Genomic DNA, 20,044 nt, shown 5'->3' on the forward strand with positions numbered 1-20,044 from the left:
TTGAAGGAAGGCTTTAAATTGAGAAAGGTACCAAGCTGTGGTTCCTGCCCAGAATTCCTGAGGTTACAAACAGCAAAACAAAGTGACTATAAATAAAGCATTAGAATACTAATATTAAAAAGCACCACAGTAGCTAAGGGCAGTCTTGGTGGTACATGTCTTTCTTATTAGCTGTCAGTCAAGGTCCCTAACACACAACCAAATCTTCACTAAGGGCCAGTCTCTCCTTCTAGGGAAGCATCTAACTATGCATGTATTCCACAATTGGATATGCAAATTCTTGAGCATTAACAGATAACATAAATTATATTTCCTCAGGTATTAGAGACCACACTTGTGCTCAAAAATCCCTGCATAGGGATTGTATTAACCTTGCATCCTTAGATCTGTTCTATAGATTATCGTATTAAAGTCAGTTTCTACAGTAATGATAGTATATCAGTTCTCACACTGTTTCTTAAATAGTAAAATTGCTTGGAATTTCCCTTACATTGACTGACATAGGTAAATGTTTCATTGGTTTTGGCGGGGGGGGGGGGAGGTTTAGGGCCACACCTGCGACATATGGAAGTTCCCAGGCTAGGGATCAAATCCGAGCTGCAGCTGCTGGCCTGTGCCACAGCCACGCCAGATCCAAGACGCATCTGCAGCCTATGCCCCAGCTTGCACCAACGCCAGATCCTTAATCGACTGAGCAAGGCCAAGGATCAAACCTGCATCCTCATGGATACTAGTCAGGTTCTTAACCCACTGAGCCACAAAGGGAACTCTTCATTGTTCTTATAATAGGAGTGTAGTAGATTTGCTTCTTATCTAATTACAAAGTAATCCAAAATTCAGCACTCCAGTTCTCAGGGTGGGAATGTTCTCCATCATTTAGTGCTGATTGGTTTTCCGTATGTAAATATGTTTATAGATGCCTTTTAGGGCCAGAGCTGTGGCCTTCAGGAATGCCATGTCCATGTTCATCAGTAAAGACTTAAGCTCTAGTGACTAATACGTAGATCCACTTTGATTCTGTGTTTTTGTAGTTTTTAAAAACATCAGGATTTAATGGCCAATATTTTATTTAGGATTTTTATGTCTGGGTTCGTAAATGAAATGGGCCTATCCTTTTCTTACACCATCTATTGATTCTAGAATTAAAAGTACCATCATGGGGTGCTTTAATATATTTTCTTATTTTTATATTTTCTTAAACAATTTGAAAATACAGACTATCTCTGGTCCCTGAAAATTTGGTGAAGTATATGTAAAATCTTCTGGGCCTGTATTTTATGGAGAGTTGGATGAAGGACAAGAGGTTGTGATCACCATTTTCATTTTATGGGCTCTATTCCTTTTTGTGCCAGAGCTTTCAAAATTTTTTCTAAAAGTACTTACCTAATTTGTTGTTGTATAGTTGCTAATGACATCTTTCACTCATTCTTAAATTCCTTATGACATAGTCCGTATGTAGTACTTTGCAGTTGATTTGTTTACTGCTCCTGATTCTGATTTCTCGCTTCCCTCCCAGCCTTGGCACCACTCTCGTGTATCTGAGGTCCACCATTCCCTGCACTTCTAGGTTCCTCAACTGTGCATGTATGCCTAAAACATACTAGGTGGTGTTTTGCATTTTCCACAGTTCCTCAATTGTGCATGTATGCCTAAAACATACTAGGTGGTGTTTTGCATTTTCCACATATTGGCATAAAGGTGTTTATAGTATTTATTAATTTCTGCTGCATCTTTAGTTATATCCATTTTTCCTTCCTTTTTGTTTTCTCTTTCTCTGACACACACACAATATCAACCTTCCCAGAAATTTGTATATTTGTCATCTTGATCTTCTCTATTGTCTTTTTTTTTTTTTTTTTTTTTTTTTTTCCTGTTTTCAATCTTTCCCTTCTTTTCTCTCTGGGTTTGTTATAACTTTTTGGACCAGTCATCTAGGTCAGTGGGGTTATTCTTTTCTCACATGCTGAGGCACACTCGTATCACAGAACTGGCCATTTAGGGCCACATCTCTCCTCATTGATTGGGGCTTAAACAATTACATATTTAAAATTAACCTTGGAAATTCCTTTTGTGGCTCAGTGGGTTAAGAACCTGTGTAGTCTCCATAAGTCTGTGGGTTCCATCCCTGGCCTTGCTCAGTGGGTTAAGGATCTAGCGTTGCCATGAGCAATGCAGGATCCAAGCCTCGTCAGTGACCCACACCGCAGCTTATGGCAGTGCTGAATCCTTTAACCCACTGAGCAAGCCAGGGATTGAATCCTCGTCCTCATGGATACCAGTCAGGTTTGTTACTACTGAGCTACAACAGGAACTCCTCAGTCACATTTTTAAAATTTATTTCTCCTCCACTAACTGGTTTGGTATAGTCCTAATTTTTGTATGTGATTATGCATATTTAATTTACTCTAAAGATCTACTCTTCCAAATAACACTTTAACTTCCCTGTTTTACATATTATTGTGCAATATTTTAAATTTTTATTGCTACGTAAATAAGATATTACTCTTTTTATACAATCAGTATTTGTTTTGATTTTTTTTTCACATTCACCTAGTTCTTTTTGTCTTTTTGCTATTTCTTGGGCCGCTCTCGCGGCATATGGAGGTTCCCAGGCTAGGGATCCAATCGGAGCTGTAGCCACCGGCCTACGCCAGAGCCACAGCAACGCGGGATCCGAGCCGCGTCTGCAACCTACACCACAGCTCACGGCAACGCCGGATCGTCAACCCACTGAGCAAGGGCAGGGACCGAACCCGCAACCTCATGGTTCCTAGTCGGATTCGTTAACCACTGCGCCATGACGGGAACTCCGACATTCACCTAGTTCTTTGTTCATTATTTCTTCATGCATCTCAGACTTTTTCCTTTCTGAAGTACAGCTGACCTTTGAACAACATGAGGGTTGGGGCACCAAACCTTTGCACAGTCAAAAATCTGCATGTAAATTATAGCCTGCCCTCTTCATATGTGATTACTCATGGTTCCTCTGCATCTGCAGATTCAACTGTAGTATTTACTACTGAAAAAGCACATACACCTGCACAGTTCAAACTCATTGTTCAAGGGTCAGCCGTACTTCCTTTGAAGACTCTTTTAGATAGAGGGATCTGGTGGTAATGAACTCTGTTTTTGTTTGTCTAACACTAACATAATTGTAGAATTTTCTGTTCTCCAACAGAGAATATCGGAAACACTTAGCCATCTAAATCACACCACCAATAGGCACCCGTGCCTCAGGGCTAGAGAAGCCGTGTGCGGGTTAGCTCTGCTGTGTACTTTCTCTGGCTCTCGGCAAATGTGAGGCCATAGTGTATTTATAAGGATAAACCTCAGGGAGTTCCCTGGTGGCTCAGCCAGTTAAAAATCCAGCATTGTCACTGCTGCGGCTTGGTCACTGCTGTGGTGCAGGTTTGATCCCTGACTCAGGAATTTCCATATGCTGTGGCACTTGTGAGTACAGCCAAAAAAAAAGAGGATAAATGTCACACAGAAACACATGCTTATTAATGACACGTGACCACTCTGTACTGCAAAGAAACCTAGAAAATGTGGAACATGCATAGAAAATGATTCAGATACAGCACTTAAAACCAAGGGAATTCATGCTTTAATAGACACTGAAATCACAAAGGAAGGCCAAGTGCCTTAGCAATCTCAATAAAAATATGAAGTTCTTTTTACATGGTAAATTTCATAATATAAAAAGTTTAATGCCATCTGGAAACTAATTTACAAAAAAAAAGCCCACATAGGCCAAAGATGGCTAACACTGCATACAAAGGGCATGAGTGCCAAGTGGGGGAAACGTCTGGGGGGGGGCAAGGTGACCACACATATCCTTACATGGAACATCTTTGACGGAACTGGCACAAACAATGGCCCAGTTCACAAACCACATGTACAATTATTTAGGTAAAACAATGAAATATATGATGAAAATTATACAGTTTTCAGGTTCATTCTGTCTACTTACTGAAAGCAAACCAAATTACTGTGTGGTATTTTTTTTCTAGCCTGAACTGAAACTACCGCAGTGACGGTTCTCCTTGTGGGGTGGACAGGCACTGTGCCGGGACCTTACTGCAGTGACTACCTACTGAGATTCACTGGACAGACGAGAGCACCATGAGGACAGTGAGTGCAGCACATCTCCTGCCAAGACTCAGAACCAGCAGTGTGGACCAGGAATCTTTTCTGATGGACAGAGGTGAGAACTTTTTCGTTTTACTACACACCAATACCAATATGCATCAGATGTCAGCTTTAGTAGCTAACTTTCATCTTGGTATATCAACATAGTTAAGATCAGTGAAGTGGTTGTGTAGTTCACTGGTGAGAATTAAGACAGTCTACTGCTTTGATTTGTGGTCAGAAGGTTTCTAGAGAGGAAGATTTTATTGCTTGTATTCAATGTATTTGCATCTGATGGAGTAGAGTAGGGGCAGGGCATTCCAGTTTCCTGAGCTGAAAAATAATATCCAATGCTATCTGCATACAGTGAGAAAAAATACTTTTGTACAGTTCACCCACACCCATCAGCTCCAAGTGGGGCAGAGAGCTGAGGAGAGTGCAGGAGTCATTTGCTTCCATCCACATGGCTCAGGTTCCCACAACCTGACACTCACTTGCCCTAGATTTTAGAAACAAACATTATGCTAATTGTGTTTTTTGTCACCTATATCAGGAGTCAGCAAACTTTTTCTTAAAAGGCTAGATATTTTAGGCTTTGTGGACCAAGAGATAAAATCAAGACTATTAATTAGGTACTTATAAATATTTTAAAATGTAAAGTCCATTCCTAGCTCATGGCTGTAAAAATCCAGGCCTCTGAACAGATTTAGCCTGTGGGTCATCGTTTGCCAAACCCTGATGTGTGCAAAGAAATCTTTGAATTATACAATCTCACATAATTTTTAAGTGCATACTTTGTTCAAGGTAGCCTGAAAATTTACTTTGATTTTACATCCATCTCACTTGTGTAGAAAACCCCAAGACTGACAGTAAACATAAAGAAGCGGTGACTCTACAGTGATTTTTGGATTGATCCTAATATTTCATCATCTTTGCTTTTCCTTCATTGAAGCTTGTATCTAGGACCAAAAAAAGTTGTATATTCCATTTGGCTTTTCAACATGAAACCTACAAGAACAAATGTAGTTAGGACTAAAACCAGCTTAGAGTACACAAGTCCTCCTGGCCGGCTTGGAAACCACGGGAAGCAGTCTGGGTGGTGGAGGGTGTGCACTAGAGGTGGGCAGACGGGCTGCACCCTCATCCCCAGGGATGGAGCACAGACCCCAGGCCTTTCCTCCAGGGCTCCTTGGCACTTGGGAAAGAGGCTGAGAGTTGCTGAGAAAAGAACAGCCTAACTATCTACATATGGATTCAGAAATTTACGTTGAGGTTTATTTCTTGGTATTGAGGACCTGATTTTGCTATCTAAATGCACAGTGCTATATAAACTTGGCTTTTGTTTGCTACACTGGTATTTTCATTACCATTTATAAAAGACATAAAGACAATCTCATAGTTGCTTGCTTCTTTATAAAGTATTTCTCTTCCAGTGTTGGGATCAGGGTTAGAATGGGATATCCTTACTGTTTGCTCTTATCAACATGGCTATTGGGTTAAACACAAAAACTTCCATGGTATATATAGCTCAGGAGAGTAACGTAAATTGAATAAATATTATCCTTTCCTCTTTTCAGAGTACAGTGAGGAACAGGGCAGGTGGTCAGTGCATGTTTATCAAGTGAGATCCTACCCAAGGTTAAAAACTCTCCCTGGGGGTCTCGATGTTAGTGTCCCTCCTGCCAGGCCCCTCACGTCCACCTCTGTGCTGCTGGTGTCCGGAACAAGTGTGATACACCTCAGTGAGGATGGTAAGGTTTCAGTTTTAGAATTACCTAAAAGAGGCTTGTATAAATTATCCAACTAAACTTAGTAACATATGATTTTCAGCATTTCATTTCTTCATTAAAAAAAGTTAATGGTTACCCCCTACCTGGACTATTCTTTTGTCTTGTCCCAGTGACAACAATTTCAGTGAACTGTTAGAGCTACAGGAAAAGTCCCTTTTTCCACCCGTGACAACGCTTTCAGGAATATGTTTCCCTGTTCAACAATAATTCAGATGTATATTTGAGCAGAAGGGACACTGAAGTCTTCTGTGGGCAGGGAGCAAGGGGTGCCAGTCACAACTAAGCCAGAGTCCAAATGCAGCTCATAGGACGGGTGCTGGGACCGTGGGAACCTGGCAGCAGGTTTGATAGAAGGGTTTTAGAAGCCTGGAGCTGGGAAAAGAATAAAATTAAGCAGCTATTAAAAGGAATAGGAGCTGGAAGGCTAGATTCTGATTAAATCTACTTAGCCATGGGGATTTTTTGTTGTTGTTGTTGTTGCTAGTAAGGAAACTGAATAATTTCAAACTCCCCCCCCCCCAAACTTGACAATTACTTACTGATGACTATTCAAAATTTGATACTTTAAAAAACTTTTTGAGCTTTTAAAAATAATAGCTATAAATGCAAAGTACTATTGATAATAAAACCAAGTTGTTTGTTCACGTACAAAAAAGGTCAGTAATGTTTTAAAAGCACAAAGTTGCATTTTAAATCACAATTGCATAGTTCTAAAATGCCTGGATAAGAGTTACATAAATTTCTTAAGAAAATTCAAGTTTGGTTGACAGTGGGGCCCCAGGGACATTTGTAGAACTCAACAGAGCAGAGTTCAGGATGGAAGCACTGTTTCGAAGTGAATTATTGCATTGTTACTGTGATGTTACAATATCGTGAGACCAAAACTGCTATAATTTAAAAATCATTGGCATTTTTAAAACCAGTATCCTGTTTTTGGCTACTATAACACCACTTTCATGTAGAATTCAACTTAGATTTTATATATCCCACTCCCAACCAGCACCCGAAAGCCTTAAAAAAGCTCTATTTGTATTTCTGTGTATAAAAGGTACTGCATATATACCTTCTAGCAAAATATGTGCTCCCTTTCCTCTCCCCACCCCAGAACCATGACCGTTTTTGTATAAAAATCCTGTTGAAGAATCACATCAATGATGAGAAGCAGGGAGTTCAAAGGTAAACATTTGGTGAAGTGTGTAGAAAATTCCAACCCCACAGAGGTCCTGGCTTTTGGTGAATCTGGTCTAGAGCCCCAGAGGAGCCACCAGCATGTGTGTGGCATCTGGGCGTGGTGGTGCCCTGTGCCCAGAAACACACCCACGCTGGATGACCACACTCACAAGGAGCAGGCCAAGGGCATGCGGAGACCCGGGCTGCACTCCGAGACGGTATCGGTGGGCAGAAAAGTTGCTTTAACATTTAGAGGAAGGAAAAAATCTTCCTGGGGACAAAAACTTGTAGCCGTTGCCAGAAGGAAGTCTCAGAGGGCGTGTGGGAGCTGCGGCTGGAGGGCCAGCGGGCAGCGGCAGGGTGCTCAGCGAGGTGGTCTCCGCGTGCCAGTGTCCATTGGGAGGGGCTTTTTGAGGCATTTCTCCATGTTGCTTCGAGGGTAGCTCCTTGAGTTCCAGCTTGTCTACTGCTTCCTCCTTCTTGTTGTGCCGAGGTGACAAGTTTAACAGACTGAGGACATCTCTTTTGGACGTCATCGTGCCAGGGGTCCCCCGGAATATTTTCACAGGTCCCGTGGACTGCTGGGGTGTGCTCTGCCAAAACATCTTCAGGTTGTGGACAGCCTGCACCTTTTCGTCAATGGCTGCCATTTTCAGTTTGTCTATGTCAGGAGCATCAGCTGGACTCGAGCGAGCAGAACCAGCTGAGGAATAGGACAGAGCTGGGGACGGTGCGCTGCCAGCTGGAGACTGGTGGCCCGAGCTCGGGGACATGTTCCTTGGTGATTTGGAAATGTGAGCACTGTATGGAGAGCTGGGATACTTCAGCTTAAAGAGAGGCTGGTCGGTCAGGGAAGCCTGGGAGTCAGAGCCGGGAGATGGCCGGCTGCTGTGCTGGCTCGGGCTTTCCTTGATGGACGCCTCTGAGGCGGTAGGGCTGCTGTATCCTGAACTCACCTTGGGCAGGGAAGAGCTTCTGGCTGGGGGCTTTGGTTTGCTAGTAACTGGTGATGGCTGACTCTTCTGGTGGGAGAGGGCAGGCCTGCTGAATGCACTCGTCTCTGACGCTCTGAAGACAGCAGCACCATTGGGCACGGAGATACCATCTTCAGGATTAGTACCCTTGCCTTGCCCACCGCCCCTCTGCAGGCGCTCCACTGCAATGAGATGACTTTGTGTCTCCTCTAGGATCTTCTGGGCCAATTCTTGTGGATCAAGCTTTGGGTTGCTTTCTTCTTGAGATTTCACAGTACTATCTGTTTCTGTGCTAGACTGATCTGACTCTCCTGTGTCTGAACTTGCTAGTTTTCCAACCTTTTGGAAGGGTGAGTTTGGGCTAGGAATCAGAGTCATTTTAACTGGAGAATTTGGAGTGCTTATGCTCCCCTTGGAGCTCACCAAAACTTTCCCTCCGGATGTCCCGACTCGGGACTGTTTGTGATCTGGTGAGAAGCGAGTCTTTCTGTTTTCTTGGTAGGCCGCCAAAGGCTCAGTGCTGATGATGGAAAACCCTTCGTATTCTTCTTCATCTTTGCTGCCTGCAGGGCGGGTCTGGGGGGACAGCTGGCTCCGAGGCAGGGTGGCTCTCTGTGGGTAGGCATTCTTGGACCGGTCGTAGTCCTGCCGTCCTCGGGGACCACCGCCTTCTGACCCACCCTCAGGCTTGGAGACAAAGCTCATTGAGGAGGCGATGGAACTCAGACTGTACACAGAGATGGCGTCGGAGGCTATGCTCTCTGCACCAGTGGGAGAGAAGGGAGGATGTTGGTAGCCCAAAGGCAGAGTGTTGGAAACAGACTGGGCTGAGGCCAGAGACTCCAGGGAGGACGAGCTGTCAAGGCTGAGGCGCTTGGGCAGCTCAGTGGAATCTAGGACAAAGCATAAGCACCCAAAGAGCAGTTAGAATTCTTTTCTTTCTTTCTTTCTTTCTTTTCTTTTTTTTTTTTTTTTTTTTTTTTGGCTGTTTGGGGCCACACCTCAGCATGTGGAAGTTCCCAGGCTAGGGGTCAAATTGGAGCTGCCAGCCTACACCACAGCATCTCAGGATCTGAGCTGCATCTATGACCCTCCACCGCAGCTCATGGCAACACCAGATCCTTAACCCACTGAGTGAGGCCGGGGATCTAACCCACATCCTCATGGATACTGGTCGGATTCATTTCCACTGCACCACAATGGGAATGTCAGAATTCTGTCTGGTTTTGATTTTTCTTTCTCAAGCATTCTTATATGCATAGAAGCAAAGAATTCTGCAAATGCTTATACACAATTCGAATTTATCTCACAGTCCTGAAAAACACAGTCCTGTGGGAAAAAGTAAATCTTAGACAGGAGACAAAAACACCCTAGGAGAGCCCACAGCCCCACCCCCTACAGACCCCACCATGGTACCCATCTCTACTCTGCGCCCTATCTCATGAAACCCCATGTGGGTCCCTGCTCTAGGCAGGGCAGTCGCACATCCCTGTCTTGAACCCACACCTGCCACCCCTTCCAGCTATGGCCCCATCGCCCCACATCCCAGCAGCCTCCTCGGGAGTCATTTTCACTCCTCCAGCCTCTCCCGACCTGCTCCCGACCCACCCCAGCCAGGCATTCATCCTCCTCAGCGCACAGGAAGGTCACCAGTGGTCACCACCAGGTCCAGTGTTTGCTGCTTAGTTCTTCACAGTCGATCATACCCAGCCCTCACGGACTGATCCTCCTCATCTCTGTAACCTCTGACCCCTGGAGTGCCCACAGGACGCGGTCCTCTTCCCCTCGGACCTGTGTGAATGTTTATACCTCCACACCAAATTTGTATAACCCGCTGCCTGTAAAGGTGTCCAGTGGATATTTCAAAACCGAACGTGTTTGGGAGCTCCCATCATGGCTCAGTGGAAATGAATCTGATTAGTATCCATGAAGATTTGGGCCTCGCTCAGTGTGTTAAAGGATCCAGCGTTGCCACAAGCTGTGGTGTAGGTCACAGATGTGGCTCAGATCCAGCATTGCTGTGGCTATGGTGTAGGCCAACAACTGTAGCTCCAATTCGACCCCTAGCCTGGGAACTTCCATCTGCCGCAGATGCAGCCCTAAAAAGATCAAAAAAGAAAAAAAAATGAACATGTTCAAGATGGAACACAGACCCATTGCTCCTGCCACTTTCAAGGTCTCAGCAAAGGTGGTCCCATTCTGGCAGCTGTTCCCAAAAAGCAAGGTATTGCCTTTGACCCTCTCTCTGAGCACATTCATCAATAGATCCTGTTGGCTGCCTTCAAACCTTAGCCACCATCCCAGCCAGCCCCTTGACAACATCGAGCAGGCTGGGATATGGGCACCACCGTCCTTCCTCACCTCTGCCCTGCTGCCCTCACTTCCTAGTCCCTTAACCTGCACAATTTTCTTCAGAGCGTGTGACGGTACCTCATCTGATGTATTTTCATCATAAATTCCCTGAGAGCAGGGAGTTTCTGTTTACTGGAACATTCCCGAACACACAGCAGTGTTCGTTCACATAATTGTTCCCCTTCCCACCCCATAACCAGGTTCATGTACATGGCTCCTGAGGGCCTTTGGGGATCTCTTACCAAAGAGTGCGAGCAGGGCCTGGAGTGCAAAGTGCATGGTTCGTCGATTGGCTTGTTTCCCAGTTTTCAGGATTACTTCCTCCTGACCAACTTCACAGAGATCAAAACCTAGAGAAACGAAAAACAAACACCTGCTTTCTTAGGGAAGATCCCACATTCTGAAAAGGATAAGCACTGTAGGGCTCCTCACACAGTTTTGTAGAACCTCAACAAGCCCCACCTGGGCCCCCACATGCCCATGACTCCCACTTGGCTGTGTGTGGACCTCTGTCCCTTTGTAGAGCACCGGCTGCTTTCGTGCCCCAAACTGCATCCTCCAAAGAGAAGGGATGGAGTTAGAAGGCTCATTAACACTTGTTCTTTTGCAGAGTAGTCCACTTAAAGATGGCTTTCCAGGACAGATAAACACTGACTCCTCCATTCTGCCCTGCGTCCAATACTTAAAGGTTGGTGCAGGGGAAGGTGGAAGCTTTTCAAGGGCAAAGAGAGTGTCTTTGACTCCACACATAGTGTTTGCCACCAAGGGCTTTGAGGTAAGCCCTCGCCGATGCTGCAGAATCTGCCCTCTTGGCTGAACTGCTCTGCAGGGACACTCCATGGTGCTCTGCCCAAGCCCAGGTGGCTGCTCTTGAGTCTACTGCCCTAATGAGAGAGGGACCTCCTGAGCAGGAAACTGCCCCACAAGCTGTTGCCCACAGCACTTAGACTTGTCGGGAGCCACTACCAAGACACCCAGCATATCTCCCAGGAAGAGTGCAGGAGGAAGACGCCAAACACAGATTCTCTGGCCAGCTCTGCATCCGCAGATGGTGCCACCAAGCATGCAACATCTTCGCTCACGTTCTCAGCAGATCACTGAGCTCTGCTTGAAACAGAGCAGACACTGGGTCCTGATGGCCCCAGGGGCAGGGCCCTGTGATCCCAGGCCCTTTCCCTCCTCTGACCTCACAGTGTCCCAACAACAGGGACCCATGGTGCTCAACGCGTGACAGACAGCACTTGACAAATGAGAAATCTTTGTCTTTTTTTATTCTTAAAGATTCTGATGATGGCCTGACACTGTCATTCCTTGAGGAATCAGATTCAGTAGAGCAGCCACTCAGCATTCTGGTTGCTGTGTGACATTTTCCCCTCAGAACTCTGAACAGTTCCTAAAAATAACAGGAAGGACCTAGAGGGCTTGGTATTTAGAAAACAAATAGCTAATAATATAAATGTAATGTGTTAGTTAGAAACCTCTATTTATCAAAGGTTGCTGGTTGCTGCAGTAGAGCTGAGTTCTCTAAATAAGCACAGCCCTGTGATGGGTCATGATGGTGCTGAGGACCAGAGCAGGGGCGCTTCTCCAATCTCCGTCCAAAAGATGTAAAGATTAGACTTGCCCCTTGAGTATCAGTGGGACTTGGAAAGTATAGAGACATTAGGAGCATCAAGGAAAATCACCAGAGAGCACCAGTGACACACCTGCCAGAGGGGCTTGGGAAACAGCCCTTCCACAGGTGGGGAAGCTGGCTCGGCCACACCCAAGGGGCGCTGAGGTCCTGCATGAGGACGAGGCTTTTCCTTTATACAGAAAGGCCTTTGATTCATTCTTGCCTCACCCTGCAGCCTGTCATGGAAGTCAGGAGACCCATCCTGGGTGTGGACCTGGCCTTTCTCACCCATGCTTCATTTGCTCCTGACTACATTTATTTAGATAATAAATTTATTTATCACAAGAGACTGTTTTAAGTCTAAAGAAAACAAGCAACGGCTACAAATTATAAAGACTGTCAAAGCACCTGTTCACAGGGGATATGGAGCCCCTGCAGGGCTGCGTGGGTTTCCCCCTTAATCTCGAAACAAATGGAGCCATCCCCAAGTTGAGGTGGGCTGGGAAGGGTCATCCATAAATGGGCTAGAAAAGATGGCCCAACACTGAATGGAAGACTTCACAAGCAGGAGAAAAATTCCCTAAAAAGGAATCCCTGCCCTGCCACGTTGCTGGCTGATTCCTGTACCAGTGAATTCATGTCAACTTCCAGAGGCTCCCAGCTCCCTCACGTTAAAAACCAAAGGCTTTCTTTCCACTGGCCTCACGAGCGCAGAATCTGCCTCAGACACCCTTGGGTCCCCTGAACCACCAAACAGGCCTCAGGCTCGGGCTCACCAACAGCTCTTCCCTCTGCCTGGATCTTTCATCCTGAAAACATCCACAGGTTCTCTGGGCCTGCCCGGCTCCCCGCTCCTCACCCCCCAGCCAGTCCCTGTGACCCCGATGCTTCTGTCATGGCGTTCCTGCACCTTCTGAGGTGTTCCCCATAGATTAGCTTTTTCTGAGTCTGTTGCCTTTCCCCACTGGTATGTAAACCCCAAGCTGCTGCATCCCCAGCGCCTGGACACTGCCCACATAACAGGTATTCAAAAACAGCATGTGGAGTGAATGGCTCTCCAGCAAGTCTCACAGACACTTAAGTGGGGCAAGAGGAGAGCCGCTTAGCCTCTTGAGTGTTTTATCAGCAAATGCACTGTGGTAAGTAGCGTCAGGAGTGGCCTCAGCTGCGTTACAGTGTTTGAAAGGGAAAAGTGTCCTGGATTGAACAGGGATCCTAGAATCTGCAATTCAAGATCCACATGATCAAATAAAAAGTGGTTTCAATTGTATTTTTTTTTTCTGTCCAGTTCTAGCCAGTAATAAAGACTAATATTGAAATAATTATTTCATGACTATTTAATCACTGCCTGACTCCCAAGAGCACTGGAATCTAGCAGATTCATTTTAGCACCATGAGTACAAATAGGAAAGAGGAAATCATAACATAGGAAACTGGGACAAAGCTGGAAGGCCATCTGGAAAATTGTGTTAAAGCAATTGTGTTAAAGTCTTTGCATTAACTATTTTTAAGTAATAAACTAAGAAAACACTAAGACCCCCTAAGAGTCTAGCAACTATACCCAAGAGAAAGTAAGAGAAAAACAGGTTTTTAAAAAATGGAATGAAGCCTACCTAGAGCTGCCAGGAATTCATGACATCCTGGGAGCCGCCACAGCTGGACACTGATGGAGACCTGGATGGGGGCCGATGCAAAATCCTGCTCCTTCTCACCGGCCTGCAGCTGCACCAGCACCTGGTGGAGCTGATGGGGAGAGCGTCAGCACCCACCGTGTCTGCCCCCCACCCAGGATTTGTCCCCACGTTACTCTTGTGCCACCTGGCATTGTCATCACTAATGACCTGACTCATGGGTAGCACATGAGATTCTCTTCAGTGCCTCCATGCCTATCCTATTGTCCTCTGTGTGGAGCCCCAGGGCCAGCCCACAGGGCTTCTGCTTCCAGCCTCTTCCCTCTCACACCAGCCATGGGGCCGCCAGCACAGGAGGGGGCTTGGGGCTAGAAGAGGAATGGGCATCTCCCGGACACAACCTGTTGAGCGTGTGAGCCCACCCAAGGCCTTGCATGGGTTCACAATATGTTGCTCATTTAAAGTCACTTCTGCCCCTGCTGTTTTCAGGGGACTTGACAGGTAAATCAAGAACACAGAAGGGTGGAGCAGGAAAGGGGGAGCCAGAGCAGAGGAGGGGGCAGGCTGCCTCAGCCAGTGGCACAGCCCCCAGCCTGAGCGCATGTTGGCGAGACAGCAGTGCCGGGGCCATTGGGACGGGCGGGTTGAGGGGCTCACCTGACGACAGTGCTACTTAGAGTGATACTCACCATTCCAACCATATTTTTAACAGCCTTCGGCCAGCAGATTATAAGAAAAAGGAAGAAAAAGAGAGAGAAAGAAGAGAGTTTAGACTCAAGCACAGGTTGTTATGCAACACAAGCTGATCATTGCTGAGGAAGCGCCACACCAGGCCCGCGGCTCTGACCCGGAGGGGAGAGGAGCAAGAGTCAGCAGGGACACACAGGAAGATGCACAGCCATGTCCAGGCCAGAGGCACTTGGGTGAAGGGCTCGGGGTCAGATGGGCCCTGCCCTTCTCGCCAGCAGAGGCATATAAAGGCCACTCCATAGAGTAGTCTGCAGTTTAAGAGTGACTCGGAAATGCCCACGGTCCACTTCCCTGTGAGGTCTCTGTGCTGCCACCAAAAGCAAGAAATTAAGCAGCTGGTTTTTTGGACTCTTCAGCCTTGCCCTGCAAATGTAACTCTTACTTTTGGTAGAGCACAGGCTTCTAGCCCTCCTGGCTTCAGGATGTTCAAGTGTCCTCCTGATTCTGTTCAACAAGCAGATCTAACATACTTACTACAAAAGAAACAGTGAAGGGGCCAGATCAGTGAGCTATCTTCCAATCAAGGTTGGAAACCACCCCAGGTAGGGGGAGGTCCCAGGCACCACTCTAATTTAAGAGGCTAATCCAAGATGGAGCAGCTTTATGTCCACATAGAAACATTTCTACCTAACATGAAATCTAATAAGTACAATGTATATTTATCAAATTATTATAGTCCAAGATGACTAGAGAAAGATGCTCTGTGCCCTTCAGGGGGACTAGGCCATCCAGACCCACACTGGCCACTAGGAAGATCAGAAGCTCTGAGACCAGGTTGGAAAGGGCCTACGCAATGCTAAGGGTTGGAAACCTCTAATTCCCTGAGTTAGATCTACATTCTTCCTAAAAGAAAGCACTTCTTAAAAGTCTGCTACACCATCTATTTCATGAGACATGCTTTTGTGTTCACTGCTGTGCCTCAGCTGTTTTGTTTGAGGCAAGGGTCATACTTTGACCTGAGAATAAGCATTGGAACACCTATAGCTGCCTTGACCAGCTGGCCCTACACTTGCTGACTTAGGGAGGGTAACTGTAAGACTTGTCAGCAGAAAAAGTTGGTGATTTGGGATGATGAGGTGCAGGCCACTGAGTGGAGGGTTCAGGAAATTCCCTGAGACCACAGGTGACTGGGACTCTGTGAGCATCCTCTGAAGGTCCTACCACTCTTGGGACTCAGCACCCAGACAGGACACTGTGAGAACTGCACCTGTGGGTGGGGGTGGTCTACTCCCAGCCCTCACTCTCATGACAAAGACTGAAAAAGGCAGTGAGACTGCATCCCATCCAGGTTTCTAGTTCGGGCCAAATCACGGTCTTTCCGGCTCTGCACAGCCCTCAGGTCTGGGCTCAGCTGTCCTGGCTCTACTCACCCGACTGATGAGCTGCTCGCCTGTCTCCGAGGCAGTGATGAGCTTGCACAGGGCTTGGAGGGCAGGGTTGGGCAAACCTGAACCGAGAAGAAGGCAGGTATTATCCAGAAGGGCCTCTCTGCCATCCCAGGGGAATGTACTCCCAAACACTTGGCATTGGTGGCCTTTTCAAAGGCCTAGGACAGCCAGGTATGTGTCTGTGTCTGACTTGCAACAAGCCAATGGTCTCTGGGAAAGGCAGTGGAGGCAGGGGCCATCCCAACACTGCTCTGTCTTCCGGGTGTGCAGTCACATCCCCTCCGACTGGAGCACAAAGGGCAACCCTGAGCATCTCCCCCGCTTGACCCCTGGGATCGGCCACATAGCTCTGTCCTACCTGAAGCTTCTGATTAAATGTTAACAGCCACTACTGTTTACCCAGCATGACATTGTGTCACCTCAGGAAGAGGCAGAGCTGCAGCAGAGGGATGTGTTACCATCAGAGATGGAAACATCATGTCAAGAGCACCCATTTTCCCCAAGTCGGGGAGTCTGTCTGAAATGTCAATATCTCTCAGGACACCCTTGCTCCCCCCACCCTCTGAGACCCAGCCGGGACCACCTCTCACCCAGCAGGGACTGGATGGTGCTACTGCACTGCTGGAGCCGATCACCCGGGTCGGAGGTTGGGAAGAAGACAGCTGCTGGCAGGCCGCTGGCTGGGGGGTCCAGCCGGAAGCCCACAGCAGTGAGGAGGGCCTGCCAGCCAGGGATGCCACCCACTTTGTTCTCCACGCTCTGCTGGGACGTATACATGGCGTTGCGCTGCCCATTCTGAATGCGCTGCAGGGACTTCTCCACCTGGAAGGGAGGGGGAGTGAGGCCCCACTCTGCTCAGGGTTTTCTCTCCTGGTGCTTTAGGGAGACACAAAGCCCCTGTATGAAGCTGTGCAGGGCAGATTGCTGCCAACGGGTGCCCAGGCCTGAAGACCATAAATTGCAGCAGTGCTGGCTTCTGGCAAGGAAACATGCATAGGGAGGGGCTGCACCACCAGAGCCAGTGAGGGCTGTACGGCTTGAAAGAGTCCGTGCTTTCCCTAAGCTGACTAAGCTCCACTCCACAGACACTGAAGTGATCTGTCTGAACCAGACTCTGGCCAGAAGGGACCTGACCCCAGCCCTCCCCATCACTGGGAGAAACCTTCAGGCATTGGGGAACCCCTGTTGCCCCATGCATGTCACACACACCAAGCTGTGCCCGCCATGGAGCCTTTGTACCCCATGCCTCTGACTCATCCTTCATACTGTAGCACTGGCCTCCGGAACCTGCATCTCCCCTTGCACCATCAAGGCCTAAACCAGTGCCTGCATGTGTGGGCAGAGTTCATCCAGGTAAGGACCACCTTAGCTCTCCTATGGAGTGCTGCAGGCAGCATAGGTCCTCATGTCTGGCCCAAGAGCTGTCAGGTTTCAGGCCCCAGCATGCTGCCTTGTTCCCACACTGGGCTTTCTTTTAGGCCTGAGAAAACCTCCTTGAGGCAGAGGAGCCAAGAAGGGTCTGTGACTGAGCCCTCACTGGAGATCCCCAGAGCTGCCTAGGCAGCGTTTGTCTCACTGAGTGGACATGCCCACCCAGAAGCCAGCCCCACCTCGGTGCCAGGTCCCTCAGAACCCTTCGCCTGGTCCTCCCTCTGTGCACCCCTGAGCTGCAAGGTGGTCCCAGGCGGCTGTTTGCCTTGGTGCGGTGTGGCTGTCCACCTGGGCTGGTCTTTCTGGCATGGAATTCCAAGAAAGCTAATAATTGTAAGTTATTTGAAGCTGCCTTTCAGATTGTCAAAGTGAAAGAGTGGAGCAAATTTTATGTCACTGTTTCCTGGCTTGATTTATAACCCTTAAATCCTATAGACAGTGGCAAGGGTATACTCTCGCCTGGGCCCCACCACAGGCAGGGTCGGGCTTGGACTTTCTTCCAACTGAGTTTTAGTGGAAGGCCAGTGCCACCTGACTCTACAGTAAATACCAGCTCTCAGCTGCTGGGGCCATATTGTGTGCCAGCTACTCACCTTTTCTCTAACTCATGCTAACTTCGAAAAGGTCCTGTTATCCCTCTTCCATGTGAATTAGGTGAGGCTCAGAGCAGGATGGCTGTGGTGAGGCCCCGCCCCAGGTCCCCCCTCAGCTGCCCCCCGCCCCCAGCATCTGGGTGAGGATGGCTGCAGCCATCAGTGTGACACCACACACCTCGCCCACCACTCAGACCAACTGGCTCGACCCACCTGCCCAGACCCCTCCAGCCTCACCCCTCTGGCCACATCCTGTGAGGGGCCACACCCCTTACCAGGTGCAGCAGCACTCGCAGGGCATCCCGAGCGCGCTCTGGGTGCTGGAGGATCTCCGTGAGGGCCTGGCCAATGAGCGAGGAGGGACTGTTGAGCTTCACGTCATTCCCGATGAGCACGAACCCTGTGGGGAGCACAGGAGCCACCTCAGAGCTGCCCTCACCAGCCCGGGTTGGTCCTGCAGCTCCTCCAAACCAGAAAGAGGGGCCTGCCTGGGCCAGTGGCTCCACAGCCTAGACTCGGACATCCAGCTCACTGGGGCAATTTGACATCCTTGGTCCCCTCCCTTTTAAGAATCAAGACTGTTTAACTGCTCAGTAAGTGGACGGCACTGTTTTGCTGTGAGAGCAGCTCAGGAAGGTGTGGTTGCTTTCCTGCTGCACAGTGAGCAAGGGCAGGAAAAGGCTGTGTGGCCCAACACCCTCCCTGACCACCATCCTAAGGAATGATCTGCCTTGTTTTCCTTGGAATTCATCTAGTCTGTCTGGAACAGGCGGAGGGGGGGTGTGCTTGACTCCCCATGCCCATGGTTCCTCCCCCAGCACCCACTTCCTTAAGTAGGGCCAGCAACTTTAGGACCAACCTTCCCCCCAGGTAATGGAGGGAAAGGGTTGTCTAAGGACCAATGAGCCAAAGCAGTTTTAGGGTAACAGGGCAGTATCTTGAAACACTATTTTCCAGAACAAAGTTGACTTTTATATTGTCTGTCACTAAAACAGTGACACAAATACCACATCCTTGAGCTCGCTGGGAAGAGGGGAAGGTGGTTCTGCAGAGACAGTGGGAGGCCTTATCAGGAATAAGGGACCAAGCACAGAGGATGGGTCCCCACAAACCCTGTGGTACATGCTGTGGGACCATGCAGGGCTCATGTCCCTTCTGATTCCTGTGAACAGACATGTGCTGAGAACGCTTGTGGAAACCACAGGCATCACCTCTGACTTCTGCATCTCCTGGCAGCAGAAGCAGTTTAGCAAGAGCCGGGCCCAAACCCTCAGCCCCCTGCCTTGCAGAAAGAGGGACAGCCACGAGGTGAGGGCTGCCGAAGAGCAGGCCTTTTGGACCAACAATGTTTCTCTTCAGCCACATGAGGAAACAGGATAGGTTCTGTTTTGTGGGTTTGGGTTTTTTTGTTTGTTTTCAGTCTTTTTACGGCCACACCCGCAATATATGGAGATTCCCAGGCTAGAGGTCAAATCAGCTACAGCTGCTGACCTACACCACAGCTCACAGCAACACTGCCTCCTTTAACCCATGAGCAAGGCCGGGGATCAAACCCTCGTCCTCATGGATACTAGTCGGATTTGTAACCTGCTAAGCCACATTAGAATACCTGTTCAAAAACCACTGTAGGTGTGTTGTGTCTGAAGTAAACCCATGTTTCATTTTTCAGCAGCGTGGCTTGCCCACTGGTACCAGCGTGTAGCTGCAGACAACTCGGTTCTGTGCCTGGGGCAGCCTTCATGGGCTCCTGTTTGCTGGCTGCAGAGCCTGGAACACCATGGCCCTGCTTCAGGGTTCACCTGCCTTTGGGGTACCAACATCACCAGCCTACATCAGCTGGATTTATTCTGAGAGGAATAGTAAGGCAAAAGACATTTCATTCTCAATTTTTAAATTTAGGTGTGAATGGTGTATTTTTGCCATTAAAACAATAAAGTGTAAATGTTTGAAAATAGTATTTTTGGTGTTCCTCTGTTTCTCAAGGTTTAAGACTCTGCTTGATGTGCCTCCCGTGGGGTTCTCTGCTCTGGATTTCCCGGGGAGGTGCAGGGGCCAGTCTTGAGAGACCACCATCTGAAGGATCATGAGGTTGTCAGCAAAACAGCCCTGCCGAGAGAGAGGCAGGTAGGTGCACAGCCTGGGCTTCAGTGTGGACTCTGTGGGTCCCAGGCTGTCAGGGGTGGTCTCCTTTGTGGGAGGTTCCGAAGGAACCTGGGGTC

The 20,044-nt window shown here is 48.1% G+C and overlaps 1 protein-coding gene and 1 long non-coding RNA gene across 5 annotated transcripts in view; one reads left to right on the plus strand and one right to left on the minus strand.

Annotated features, from left to right (window-relative positions):
• LOC110256863 overlaps positions 1-20,044 on the plus strand; it is an 89,211-nt gene that overhangs the window by 64,032 nt on the left and 5,135 nt on the right. For 3 of the 4 annotated variants that reach the window (XR_002338912.1, XR_002338913.1, XR_002338911.1), the window contains exons 2-4: positions 4,014-4,207; positions 19,495-19,684; positions 19,809-19,949. This is a non-coding gene — a long non-coding RNA (uncharacterized LOC110256863). Of the gene's footprint in view, positions 1-4,013; positions 4,208-19,494; positions 19,783-19,808; positions 19,950-20,044 lie in introns of those variants that run through there. The other variant, XR_002338910.1, reaches the window with a different exon arrangement.
• The window catches only part of TTC28 (tetratricopeptide repeat domain 28), a 607,234-nt gene continuing 590,774 nt past the window's right edge, over positions 3,585-20,044 (minus strand). The window contains 7 exon segments of the mRNA XM_021074051.1: positions 3,585-8,958; positions 10,660-10,767; positions 13,646-13,775; positions 14,353-14,376; positions 15,784-15,860; positions 16,392-16,623; positions 18,101-18,225. Coding sequence (XP_020929710.1) covers positions 7,334-8,958; positions 10,660-10,767; positions 13,646-13,775; positions 14,353-14,376; positions 15,784-15,860; positions 16,392-16,623; positions 18,101-18,225 — 2,321 coding nt within the window. The 3' untranslated portion in view covers positions 3,585-7,333.

Source organism: Sus scrofa, chromosome 14 (genome assembly GCF_000003025.6).
Source record: "Sus scrofa isolate TJ Tabasco breed Duroc chromosome 14, Sscrofa11.1, whole genome shotgun sequence".
NCBI classification, from domain to species: Eukaryota; Metazoa; Chordata; class Mammalia; order Artiodactyla; family Suidae; genus Sus; species Sus scrofa.